General features: G+C 42.4%; 1 protein-coding gene across 8 annotated transcripts in view; it reads left to right on the top strand.

Moving 5' to 3' along the window:
- Positions 1-13,000, top strand: part of Cdk5rap2 (CDK5 regulatory subunit associated protein 2) — a 185,793-nt gene that overhangs the window by 165,738 nt on the left and 7,055 nt on the right. For all 8 annotated transcript variants that reach the window (XM_055607530.1, XM_055607533.1, XM_055607534.1 and 5 more), the window contains 3 exons: positions 1,340-1,417; positions 2,783-3,045; positions 6,471-6,614. In XM_055607530.1, the coding sequence (XP_055463505.1) occupies positions 1,340-1,417; positions 2,783-3,045; positions 6,471-6,614 (485 nt within the window). The remainder of the gene's footprint in view (positions 1-1,339; positions 1,418-2,782; positions 3,046-6,470; positions 6,615-13,000) is intronic.

Consider the following 13,000-nt stretch of genomic DNA (forward strand, 5'->3'; position numbering starts at 1 on the left):
AGTATCTTGTAAGACCTGGGAAACCTTCTGTTAAGTGGTGGGTCTGGTTTGCATTTAACTACAGGTTTGTATAGGGCTTGGAGTGTCTGGAAAGGAACAGAAGACAAGGTACCCTTGACACACACCCAGGAAGAACTGTAACGAACCAACAAGCAGTTATAAGTGGTCCCCTGCCCACACATGGGCTTTCTACTGATTGGATTATTGTCTACCTGTCACCTGACCGTTCCCCTGTTAATTTAAGAGTTTTATTTAAAGAAAGAAAGAAACAAACAAACAAAAAGAAAGAAAAAAAGAATGGTAGCATGGCTTTTGTTGTTAGCAATGTTATTGTGATAAAACCAACTAGGGGAGTCTGAGAAGCTAGAAAAGTGTCTTATCAAAGCATCTTTGCTGGAGTACCATCACTCCATGCCCCTAGAGGGGCGTGAGTGGAAGAAACTTTCATGAGAGATCCCAACACCTGAACTCACTCATTGCTCTGCCACTGGCATGCTGGGTTATCCCTGTCTGTTGGTCTCCTTTACCAAACAAATTACAGCATTGTTCTGCCCCTCCGGGCTCTTCAGAGTTCAGTGGCTTCTCGGGTGTGAGAGTGCTTCCTGTATTACCTAGTGTCACATACACCCCCAGTAAAGTGTTTCAGATGTATTACTTCCAAGTCCTATTGCAGGTCACTTTGCTCTCATGTTCAGGTCGCTATAGCAGCTTCCACACTAAAATCCTCCAGTCTAAAACACAGACCTCAGCCTGACATTGTCCCACCTTGAGTCGGTCACTTAACTCTCAGCATTCAAGCCCTGAATCCTACAGTGTCCTTCCCTGTCCCTAGGCTACAGGAACTGTGTTTCTTCTCCCTGAATGATGACTCATGTCTGTGTCTTTGCACCTGCCCAGTGCTTTGCTTCGCTTTTCTTTTGCTTTGCTTCTTCCCACGGGGCACTGGTAACTTGTCTTAACAGATAACTCAGGAGTTAGCTCCTGTGATGTCGCATTGGTCTGGCCTCCTCACGTGAGTGCCCATCTCTGTGCTTCCCTCCCTTTTCCCTGAACACCCTGAGATGAAGTTAACTGTGTACTGTTTTGACAGGAGGGTTCTTCTAGAGATGACTCTGGGCCTGGCCACTCTGTTACCTGGTATCTGCACAGGGTACCAAGGAGTGACTGGCATATACATGGTACTGGCTGCAGGGCTGGTGTGCAGAAGGTGGGAGTGAACGTTGTGTTCCTGAAATGGATGCATAGATGGGAGATATTCTTCCGTATTCTCATTCCATCCTACCTGTAGTACTGATGATGGTAAAGCTCAAATTTTCCTCTCTTGTTTTGTTTTCGGTAGATGGCAACAAATGTCCAGAGGGCAGTGATAATTCATTTGATCTGTTTGAATCCACTCATGCAATGGCTCCTAAATCAGGTACAAACTGGGTAACTGTGATAATGCTGGGTAGATAATAGGGCTTTTAAAATAGAAGTAAAGAATGTTGCTGGCATCCGTGGCTTGGCGGTGGTTTGACGGTGGTTTGGGACTTAGATTTGTATCTCCGGAAGATAATTGCTAAGCCATTGGATCTATCCCAGGTGTTAACTAAGCACAACTTCAAAGGAGTTAAGCTTAAAGCTTTAAACTGAAACCACCTTAGTATGGATTTCAAGGACTCTGGGATCTCTTCTCATCCCTCTGCAGTGGGGTGACTACACAGATACGTCATCATCTCTGTACTGTGCTTTAAAATTCTCATACTTCCTAATTTTCACCAATCTAGGCCTGCTTCCTGAAGATTCAAGGATGCAGATTTCTCTGTAAAATGTTTTCCCAGCCACCCCAGTCAGAATCAACCAAGTTAAAAAGCAAACATGATTTTCTATCTGCATAATGCTGCCTTCCTGTCCAGTCCAGCTCATGTCACCTCTTCCAGGAAGCCTTCTTTTTTTTTTTTTTTTTTTTTTCTGATTCAAGTATTTTTTTATATTTTTTATTTTTATTTATTTTTTTAAAGGTATTTTTTTTATTAATTACATTTTATTCATTTTGTATCCCCCCATAAGCCCCTCCCTCCTCCCCTGCCGATCCCACCCTCCCTCCCCTTTCTGCATGCATGCCACTCCCCAAGTCCACTGATAGGGGAGGTTCTCCTCTTCTTTCTGATATTAGTCTATCAGTTCTCATCAAAAGTGGGAAATAGTAAGAGCTGGAGGGGACGGGAACTCCACAAGCAGAGCAACAGAACAAGATAATTTGAACACAGGGAACTTCCCAGAGACTCATACTCCAACCAAGGACTATTCGTGGAGATGACCTGGAACCCCTGCACAGGTGTAGCCCATGGCAGTTCAGTGTCCAACTGGGTTACATAGTAATGGGAAGAGGGACTGCCTCTGACATAATCTGATTGGCCTGCTCGTTGATCACTTCCCCCTGAGGGGGGAGCAGCCTTACCAGGCCACAGTAGAGGACAATCCAGGAAGCCTTCTTGACTTCTCTCTCCTTGTTACTTTCCCTTGAGTTCTGGCTGGCTTTCACTGTCTCACTGTACTTTCTGCAGCCTCATTAGACCTGAGCTATTGGCATGCAGGTGACAGCATGGTTCATCTTGGCAGTCTAGGGTCCAGTAAGTGTTCAATAAACATTGGTTAAATTGACTTGAATCTTTGCCCAGCATGGGGTAACACATAGCTGGAGGCGCAGAGCCAAGGCCCTCTCCTGCTGTGCTCTTCCAACATAACTCTGAACACACATGCCACCCCAAGAAGATCTAACATTTAACCACTCCTTTTGTAGCTTCTGAGACTCTTCTGCTTTCTGGAACTGATGCTGACTCCCTCTCCTGTGACAGCAGTTCTACCATGAGCCCCACTTGCATGCCCTGCCTGGTTCCTGGCCACCAGGTGTGGGCCAGCAAGAGTGGCCACCATATACTGGGCCTGATTGAGGATTATGATGCCCTTCATAAGCAGATCAGCCGGGGCCAGAAACTGCTTGCCAAGATGGACATTCAAACTCAAGAGGCTCTGAGCCCCATACGTCAAAAGCTGGGGCCAAAGGTAACCTGAGTGCCAGGCTGGGGGAGGGAGATTGTTTCCTGCTGCCTCAGTAAAGCAGAGGGGCTGGTCAAATTCTCTATAAGATGTGCAGTGCCCTAGACTTCAGTAAGGCTTTAAAAGGGAAGAACTGGATCTTGAAAAGATCATTCTGAGTGAGGTATCCCAGAAGGAGAAAGACACACATGGTATATACTCACTTATATAGACCTGTAAGATATGATAAACAATGAAATCTATACACCTAAAGAAGATAAACAGGAAAGAGGACCCGGGGTTAGATGATCAATCCTCACTTAGAAAGACAAATGGGATGTGCATTGGAGGTATGACAGGAGTCTACCGCAGAAGGCACCTGAAAGACTCTACCTAGCAGTGTTTCAAAGCAGATACTAAGACTCATAACCAAACCTTCGGCAGAGTACAGGGAATCATATGAAAGAAGGGGGAGTTAGTATGACATGGAGAGAATAGGAGCTCCACAAGGACCAAATATATCTGGGCACAGGGGTCTTTTCTGAGACTGACACTCCACCAAGGACCATGTATGGATATAACCTAGAACCTCTGCTTGGATGTAGCCTGGGGTAGCTCAGTAACCAATTGGTTTCCCATAGTAAGGGGAACAGGGACTATTTCTGACAGGAACTCGATGGCAGGCTCTTTGATCTCCCTACCCCCCAAGGGAGGAGCAGTCCTGCTAGGCCACAGAGAAGGACTTTGCAGCCAGTCCTGAAGATAGCTGATAAAACAGGGTCAGATAAAAAGGGAGGAGATCCTCCCCAATCAGTGGACTTGGAAAGGGGCAGGGAAGAGATGAGGGAAGGAGGGTGGATTGGGAGGGAATGAGGTAGTAGGATACAGCTGGGATACAGAGTTAATAAAATGTAACTAATCATAATTATAAATGAATGAATGAATGAATGAATGAATAAGTAAATAGGGGTGAACTGGGAAGGGTTGCTCAGGAAAGCCTGGAAGTGATGTGGCAGTTTGTTGCTGATCAGCTGACAGCTTTTTGAGCTTTCACCCTGGGTTACCATGGCCACTGCTAAGTGATGTGCTGCACTGCTCTGAGCCACTCTTTGTCCCACTGCCCTCTCATATCCAGTCATTCTACTCTTCCACTTACACATCACCCGGGTAGACCTGTCTGCTTGGACTGGGGTGGCTGTGGGCCAGTTAGAAGCCTGACCTTCTAAACAGAGGTACCAAACCCAACCAGACTTGACCCTACCTCACTGAACTCTCATCTGACTGTGCTGTTCTGTAATTTCTACAGCCACTCAGATGAATGTGTTCCTGAGAGATATTCTACGTCCAACTCAAGGTCCTCTTCCTGCAAAGGAGTTTTTGTGTATTTTACCCCTCTGAAACCCTGTGAAGGAAGTACTATCACTCCATTATAGAGATGCTAAAAGCTGAGTTCTCAGGCCTGCAACGTGCTCTCTATCTGACTCCACTTCTCTCTGGGCAGCAGCTCTTCTGGGAGCTTGACTAGCTTCAGTCTGCCTCCGGCTCTGACACGTTTCACTCTGAGCAGGCAGGGCCACAGGCAGCAGACCCTGTTTCCCACAATATCTGTCTTCAGCCTGCTTCTCCTGACTTGGCATTCCCCATCTTCTATATCCCTCTTCTCTCTGCTTCATCTTTGTGCATTCCTCTCATCTCAAGTTGCCTCTTGTCACAGACTCATGTGCCTGACAGACACAACTTATCATGTGCTTGACAGATAACAGTCTTGCACTTCTTCCAAGGCACCAGCTGACATCCACAAGTTCCAGATGGTACATAGCCTCTGGACCGCACTGATAAAAGATTTTTTTCTTTTCTTGTATATGTATGTATACATAAACACTTGTGTGGGGTCACATACGTATGTGCAGGTGCATGTATGTGTAGAGGCCTGAGTTGATATCCAGTCTCATTGCTCTCTGCGTTATTTATCAAGGTGGAGTTTCTCAGTTGATCCCAGAGCTCACTGATCACTGGTGTAGTTAGCCAGCTTGGCTCAGGGATTCCCTGACTTGCCCTCCTCAGATGGCCACCACATCTACCCAGCTTTTACATGATTCTAGATCAATATGCTTGCTCAGCAAGTACTTTATGCACTGAATCATTTCCTCAGTTGCTCTTGGGATTTTGCTGAAGACACTTCAGTTTCCTGTGCTATTTGCTTTGGTTTTGTGGGTGGCTTTGCTTGTTTTGTATTACTATATTTAAGAATCAGATTTGCATTTTATCTTCTAGTAGATGATAAGCTCCAAGAGAGAAAGGACAGTGTTTCTGCTGAACATTAAATAGCCAGTGTCTAGGCCCCTAAGCCTGGTACAGACTATGTGCTTGGTAAATAATATTCCATAAATTAATACTAATAAATTCCTGTTCTTTTTTGATTAAAATATTTGTTTTGAAAGCTAGAAATTGTAGAAAAGCATAAAAGCATCTCTTCAAATACCACTTAAAGGTCAGCACTTAGAAATATATATGTATATATTAAACATACAAAGATATACATAAACTTTTGGGACATTCATAAAACTTATAAAATAGTGAGATATATGAGGTTCATATAGTTCAGCTACATCTATTACTACTTTTCCTTTCAAGCGCTTGTCTTCCAGTGGCTGCCAATAAGCTATTGTGGACATAGCATGGGCTATTCTCTCTTTGGCTATTTGTGGGCATGTCAACTTCACTGAGTCATCGTTATTTTCAAATTTCTGATTGTATTTTGATTAGGTATGACAGGAGTTTCCCAGTATAAAGGCTGTGAATGTTTGAGGAATCTTAATAACTATTAGCATGTTACATTACTCTCTAGAGAACCTGTGCCTATGGTTTTGAACTAGTGCTTGTTTCAGTACACTTTTGTCTTTCTTGAATAATATTCATATTTTTGTCATTTTGCTACCTGAACAGGTATGTAGTTGTATATTTATCAGCTGCAAAGAGAAATGCTTTTCATTTTCCTCCTCCTCTTTTGTATCTCTCATCCTCTGTGCCACATTTTCTTTTTTCCTGCCTTTGTCACCTCTCTTCACATGAGTATTCCTCCAGCACAGGGAAGGAGAGAGGTTTCACAAGACCCTTGATACCATACATTCTCAGTAAACTGGCAAACGTATCAAGTGTTGTACTCTGGGATGTATTGGTATCGTTTGTTCTGTGGCAATCTGGGTTCTCTTCTTGGTCTAGTAACAATAGTTAATGCTGGTAGTTACTAATCATAGTTACTGATTGGGCTAAACTTGCCACCAAAATTCTTTTCTTATGCAGCTCAAGAGTGTCATGTAATCCCAGCTCCTGCTCATCATGTGAAACAGGAGCCCTAGTCTTAGTGAGACCTTCTGCTGACTATTAAACAGTGCTTGTGTGTGAGTGATCCCTGTGACGGTGGCGTATAATGTCCTTGTTGTCCTTTGTAGGATTCACACTTTGTGCCTTTGAGCACGTTTCTCTCTAGCATGAACATAGCCAAGCTGATCCTGGAAGAAGCCTCCAGGTTGCTGAAGCTCTTCTGGAGAGTCTCTGTTCCCACAGATGGCCAGTGTTCACTTCACTGTGAGCAGGTAGGTGATCATATATGCTGGAAGGCTCAAGTACACAGAGGCCTGCATCTCTATTGCTTCATTGTCCAGTCCAAGAATGTGCCCCACCTTGAGGCTATGTCAGAGGGCATGTCACCAGGGATGTTGGGGCCACACTAAATTCTTACCCAAGCCCTAGCATGGCATTATTGACTGGAATCCTGTTAACATTTTGTACATAGGGAAAACATGGTTCAGGCCTTGGGCTGAGGAACTGATTTGAAAGCATATGTATGGGAATTCTGTATTTGTTCCTTTCTTGATAGGTTTCACATGTCACCTTGTTCCTACAGACCAGCTTGCTCATTTTCTTAGCAGTGCCTTGCACTTTAGTTGTCTCTGTCTGGAAGTTCTGATTTGTTGATGGCTTTCATTGGATTTTAAATAGTTGAGAATGAAAGGTCAGGAGCCATGCAGGTGGAGCCTTGTCTTGAGTTTTGTCAATGGGGTTCATGCGTGTCCTGGCACAGTATACAACACCCTGGCTAATCACAAGGCTCCCTGAGAGAAAAGCACGCTAGAAAAGGAAGTTATAGTTCTGCATGGAAACCTGACAGTGATGTCCTACTTTATTTGACTGGACAGATAAATGTTTTCTAAGGTGATCAGGAAGGCAGAAGGAAAGTTTACATTTAGTTTTGGCAGCTCAGAGCTCTGTAATCTGGCAATGAAGTTGTTGTACTGAAAATTCCCATGACAAGAGTGTCCTGGGGAGGAATTTGGATACACTGAACTCAAGGATGTTCATAATCATTTGTGTGGCATGGGGCAGTCATTCTGGGCCCACTTTTTGCTGGTGGGACACTGGCTGGAAGATGAATGATAATAGGATCCCTTGAGCTCTAGCCTTGGTGGTTTTCCCTTCTCTCTCTCTTTTTTAAATTTTTTTATATTAATTACAGTTTATTCACATTGTATCCCAACTATAGCCCCTTCCCTCATTCCTTCCCAACCCATCCCTCTGTCCCTCATTTCCTCCCATGCCCCTCTCCAATTCCACTGATAGGGGAGGTCCTCCTCTCCTTCCTTCTGATCCTAGTCTATCAGGTCTAATCAGGAGTGGCTGCATTGTCTTCCTCTGTGGCCTGGTAAGGCTGCTCCTTTCTCAGGGGGAGGTGATCAAAAAGTTCATGTCAGAGACAGTCCCTGTCCCCTTTACTAGGGAACTCACTTGGATACTGAGCTGCCATGAGCTGTATCTGAGCAGGGGTTCTAGGTTATATCTATTTGTGGTCCTTGGTTGGAGTATCAGTGTCAGAAAAGACCCCTGTGCCCAGATGTTTTGGTTCTGTTGCTCTCCTTGTGGAGCTCCTGTCCCTTCCATGTCTTACTATCTCCCCCTTCTTTCATAAGATTCCCTGCACTCTGCCCAAAGTTTGGCTATAAGTCTCAGCATCTGCTTTGATACACTGCTGGGTAGTCTTTCAGAGTCCCTCTGTGGTAGGCTCCTGTCCTGTTCCCTGTTTTCTCCCTCTTCTGATGTCTATCCCATTTGTCTTTCTGATTGCTTTCTCTTAACCCACAGACTTTTCCATTGGAGGCTTACATGACACAGTCCGCCTGTTGTGTATGTCCTATGCCTCTCCACTGACTCCTCACCATCAAGTATTACATGTTACATAAATAGAGAGGGCTCCTTGGTCACCCAGCCATGGCATTGTCTTCTATTTCATCGAAGCCCTTATTACACATTGTAATTATATATTGTTTGCTTAATGCCTGTCTCCCTCTCTTTTCCTTTAGTGGCTTTGTCTGTTTTGTTCATGTTTTTTAATGAATGAATGACTAGATGGGTGAATGAATAATTTCTTTCCACTCTCCAAAATCAGTTCTTACTTTAAATTATTTTAAAGGTAACATGTCTATGCTAAACGGTTTATCCTCAGTGGAGTGTTTTTGCCCTTAGCAAACAGAGGCAGCTGTTTGTTAAATAGACCGAGTCCAGTTTGTGGCTAATCCATGTATGCACACATGTGTGTGACTTCACACACACACACACACACACACACTCATAGACACAGACATGGAGAGAGAGAGAGAGAGAGAGAGGGCTAAATTTGTAGCCCTGTCAATCCTCCTCCACTTGCAAATCAGTCTGGGAATTGTCAATCTTTGTGACGATTCACAGGCACTGATGTTAAGAAGCTAGTGCATTCCTGTTGTAAGGTAACACCTTTTTAAAAATATTTATTTATTTTTGTGTGTGAATTCATGCTTATATACTGACTTGCATGTGGAAATTATAGGCCAGTTTGGAGGAGTCAGTTCATTCCTTCTACCATGTGGGGCTAGGGGCTCAACCTCAAATGAGCAGGTTTGGTAGCAGGTGCCTTTGGCTGCTGAGCCCCGTGTTTTAAGATTTTAAAAATGCATAATGTCATTAGAAACTGAGAGTTTTACTGAAAGAAGAATAAATATGATATCAAGGAAATGCGAACTGTATAACCCTACATTTTCTTTTTTAAAAATTAACCGAATAACTCCACATAAAAGACTGTAGAAATAAATAAAATTGGAATCAGAGCAGCAAGCCCACTATATATCTCAAAGCTTGTTTCTTGTGGGAGGAGCCTGGGCTTCTTTAGGAGATGGCTTGTTTCAGGTACTAAGATGACCTTAGAATCTATAACATCCTAGAGGGAGAAGGAGGTAGATCCTGGCCCTGTACTACAGCATCCCCTGCAAGTTTGTGAGAAGTACAGTTGCCAGGGCCTCCCTTGAGCCAGCCTGGAGTAGCCCTGGCAGCAGTCTGTCAGCACTCAAGAACCTTGAGAACCACAGATTAAAAGAAAGTAGCTGTAACAAAGCATCTGATTCTTGTTTTGATGATGAGTTAAATGAATTTTGTTGAAGAAGAAGAAGGAGGAGGAAGAAGACGAAGAGGAGGGGTAGTGGGAAGAAAAGAAGAGAAGACATTTCTGACTGGTTATTTTTAGGATTTGCTAGACTTTATAGATTGAGCATCCCTAATACAACTGCTTTTAAAAGTCTGGGATTTAGGACTTTATGTTTAGGCATGCTCAAATGGGACTAAGAAATTATTTTCACTTGCTAGATGTGCTAATGCTATCACACGTTCCAAAACTAATTTAAGAGATGGATACTAAAATATTTTATAAATGACATGGTCAGTTTCAAAATAATCTTGGAGGGAAGCTAAACCACTGTGGCTTTGAATTGGTAGTTGCTTGTTCTGGGTAGGTTCCTGAAGGTTTCTATCCAATTTTGTCAATTTTTATAGATATTTGAGATGTTCATCATAAGAAGGAAAAGAATAACCTATCCCAGAAGCCAGGCAAAGCACTGATGGCTTATGTGGCCTCTGGGAGGGGTGTCTTTCAGTTCTGTTTCTTAGTTCTAACAGCCTACTTGGTGCCACATACTCTGCTAAAATTAGAAACTTATCCCTTATTGTGACCTAAGGGAGTTAGTTTTCTTTTTCTTTTTTAATTCATAAATGGAATACATTTGGACTATTAGGTCAAGGTGTAACTATACCCTTAAAAATTTTAATGCAATGTATATTTAATTGATTTTATGGGTCATACTGTGAGGTTCCAATACATGTGTACAGAAGGTATTGGTATCATCGGGGTGATTGACATGCCATGATTGACATACCATGTTAATTATTTCCTTGGGTTGGCATCATTCAAGATCCCCCAGCCAACTGGAGTTGCATTTTTTTTTTACCCCTCTTTCCAGAAGTAGGGGCCAACACTTCAGGAATTTATATGACTTGCCTTAGACTTCTGCAGTCAGGAAGTGGCAGGGCTTGGCTCTGAAACCTTGCTGTCTTAGTGTACCTTCTTCATGAGATAAACAGGAAGGTTTAAGTCCAATGGGACAACAGACATAAATATTTAAAATTTTTTGTTGTAAGAGTGCACTTGAAGATGTACAATTTTAGGAGAGTGCTAGTAAGAAATACCCTGGAAGCTGGTGATTGGCACAGCCCTTCAATAGGCACTGGTGCTCAAAGAAAAGAAAAGAAGCTCTTTTTTGCTTTGGCCATTGCTGCTGTCTGCCATGGTATGGCTTCCTGAGCTCCCAGTAGGTAAGGAGTGTTAGTTGAAGTATTAATTAAGTATTACAGTTTTAAAAAATATATGAATAGGGCTAGGGAGACGGCTCGGATGGAAAAGTACTATAGAAGCATGAGTACTTGAGCACTCTTGTCAAATCTGGGCCAGGAAGTTCACATCTATGACTCCAGCACTGAGGGAAGAGGTAGTGGCAGAATTGGCCAGTCACCTAACTGAATCAGTGAGCTTCACTTTCAACGAAATACCCTGCCTCAAAAAATAAGATGGAAGATGGGCATGGTGATGTACTTCCCAGCACTTGGGAAGACATAGGCAGGCGGATCTCTGTGAATTTGAGGCCAACCTGGTCAAAAAAGCGAGTTCAGGAGAGCCAAGGCTGCACAGAGAAATCCTGTCCTGAAAAACCAAAAATAAGTTAGTTAGTTAGTAAGTAAGTAGATAGATAGATAGATAGATAGATAGATAGATAGATAGATAGATAGATAGATAAATGGAGTATGATGGAAAGCAATGAAGGAAAACATGCTGTTCTCTGGATTCTGCATGTATGTTCATGCATGCACATGCATATTTTTACATAGCACACATATATGTACACACACCTATACAAACACACATACACACCTTTTCAAATGGCCTGACGTCTTATCCCATGGGAATGCCAACATTAATGCTTTATGCTATGTCAATATATACATCTATGTAGATATGTGTGTTCAGTTTTATAAACAGTTATTGTTTTGGGTTCTTTTATCACTAATTATAATCATACATCAATAAAGTTCTGAAGCCTCATTTTAGCTACAAAATTATTTCTTCTAATGTAAGCCGTATGCTGAGCTGACTGTAGAAAGTGTGATGGGTGAACCAGGCAAACAAGGAAAGGAGCATCCTTCCCCAAGCCCACCCTCCACCACACCCTTTGAATCTCAATTCACTAGAGTGTGAAAGGTGAGCCAGGGGTTGCTATGTCAATGTCACAGATGTGGAACTTAGGATGACTTTGTTCTAGGATGTGTGGCTTGTGAAATTGTGATTAGAAGACAAGTGTTCCTGGGCTCCTGGCCTGTACTAGAGAATCAAAGCTACCTAATGATGAAATTAGTATCCTTTTTGGAGATACTCTGAAGTCTTTGTACCTGACATGATTGGTTAATCTTCAAAGGAGGTTAAGGCAGGGAATTAAAAAAAAAAAAAAAAGATACATACGTTAAACATTTTAATTTAGCTTAAAACAGACAAATGTACATTCATTTGCCATTCTTTTGATGTAGGGCCAAGCCTTTTCTTTGACTATGGATCTGCTGATTGGAGTTCCACATCTTCTTTCTTCCACAAATCACATCCATAATGTATTTCTGTCACTACCAATTTCTGTTTCTTTCAGATGAAGAGGAAACTTAAGCACTTGCAGAGAAATCTGAATATAGAATTTTTATAGATGGTTCCTCCTACATCTTTTACAGTTGTCTCGCCCACACCTAATTTACCAGAAAAGTGTGTTTCAATGGCTTGCTTTTATCTGGTCTCCCGTGAAGCATATGTTAATAGCCATATGGCCAACTTTCTGTCCATGCATTGGCTCATAGTTTGACTTAATATGTTATTAGATTCTGTTATTTTATTGAAAGCAGAGATATTATAAACATGTTTGGAAACAAACTAGAAAAGATGCTACATGAGCTGCCAACCCATCCTGTCCCTTCTTGGTAGCAGAAGTGGTTCATTGTAGCCAAGAAAAAAGGGGGTGTTAGCCTTGCGGCCAGTTAGGGAGTCTCTGCTGTGCCACTTCACAGGACAGTGGACTTGGCATCCGCAGTCCATTCTGAAAAAAATCTAAATTGGTCTTTCTGATGTTCTGTAGTTGCTGAGTATTGTCATGTTACAATCCAAACATAAAAAAAAGGAATTAGTTTGGCATTATAACTTCTGTTAACACAAAAGAAACTATGAAAATTTAAAACTCACCGTTGATGTTTGGTTACCACATCAATATATGTTTATAGATGTGGAGATGTGTGTTTCCTTTTGTGAAACAAAAGTGCCTCAGATTCAGCATTCAGTCTGTTGATTTGGGCTCTTTCTTTCACTAATTATAATCATCTTTTGAAATCAATAAATAGAGCTCTGCAGCATCCTTTTTAATAGCTGCACAATTCTTTCTTTCAATGTAAGAACCATAATTTATTTATTCGGATTCATATGAAACAAATCAGTTTGTTTATTGTTCTTGCCACTGGCAGTACCAAGGTGAGCACCTGTGGAGAAAGGCTTTGTGTGTGTGTGTGTGTGTGTGTGTGTGTGTGTGTGTGTGTGTGTGTG

The sequence above is a fragment of the Psammomys obesus genome, unplaced genomic scaffold (assembly GCF_907164565.1).
Source record: "Psammomys obesus unplaced genomic scaffold, mPsaObe1.curated_primary_1811, whole genome shotgun sequence".
Classification (NCBI taxonomy): domain Eukaryota; kingdom Metazoa; phylum Chordata; class Mammalia; order Rodentia; family Muridae; genus Psammomys; species Psammomys obesus.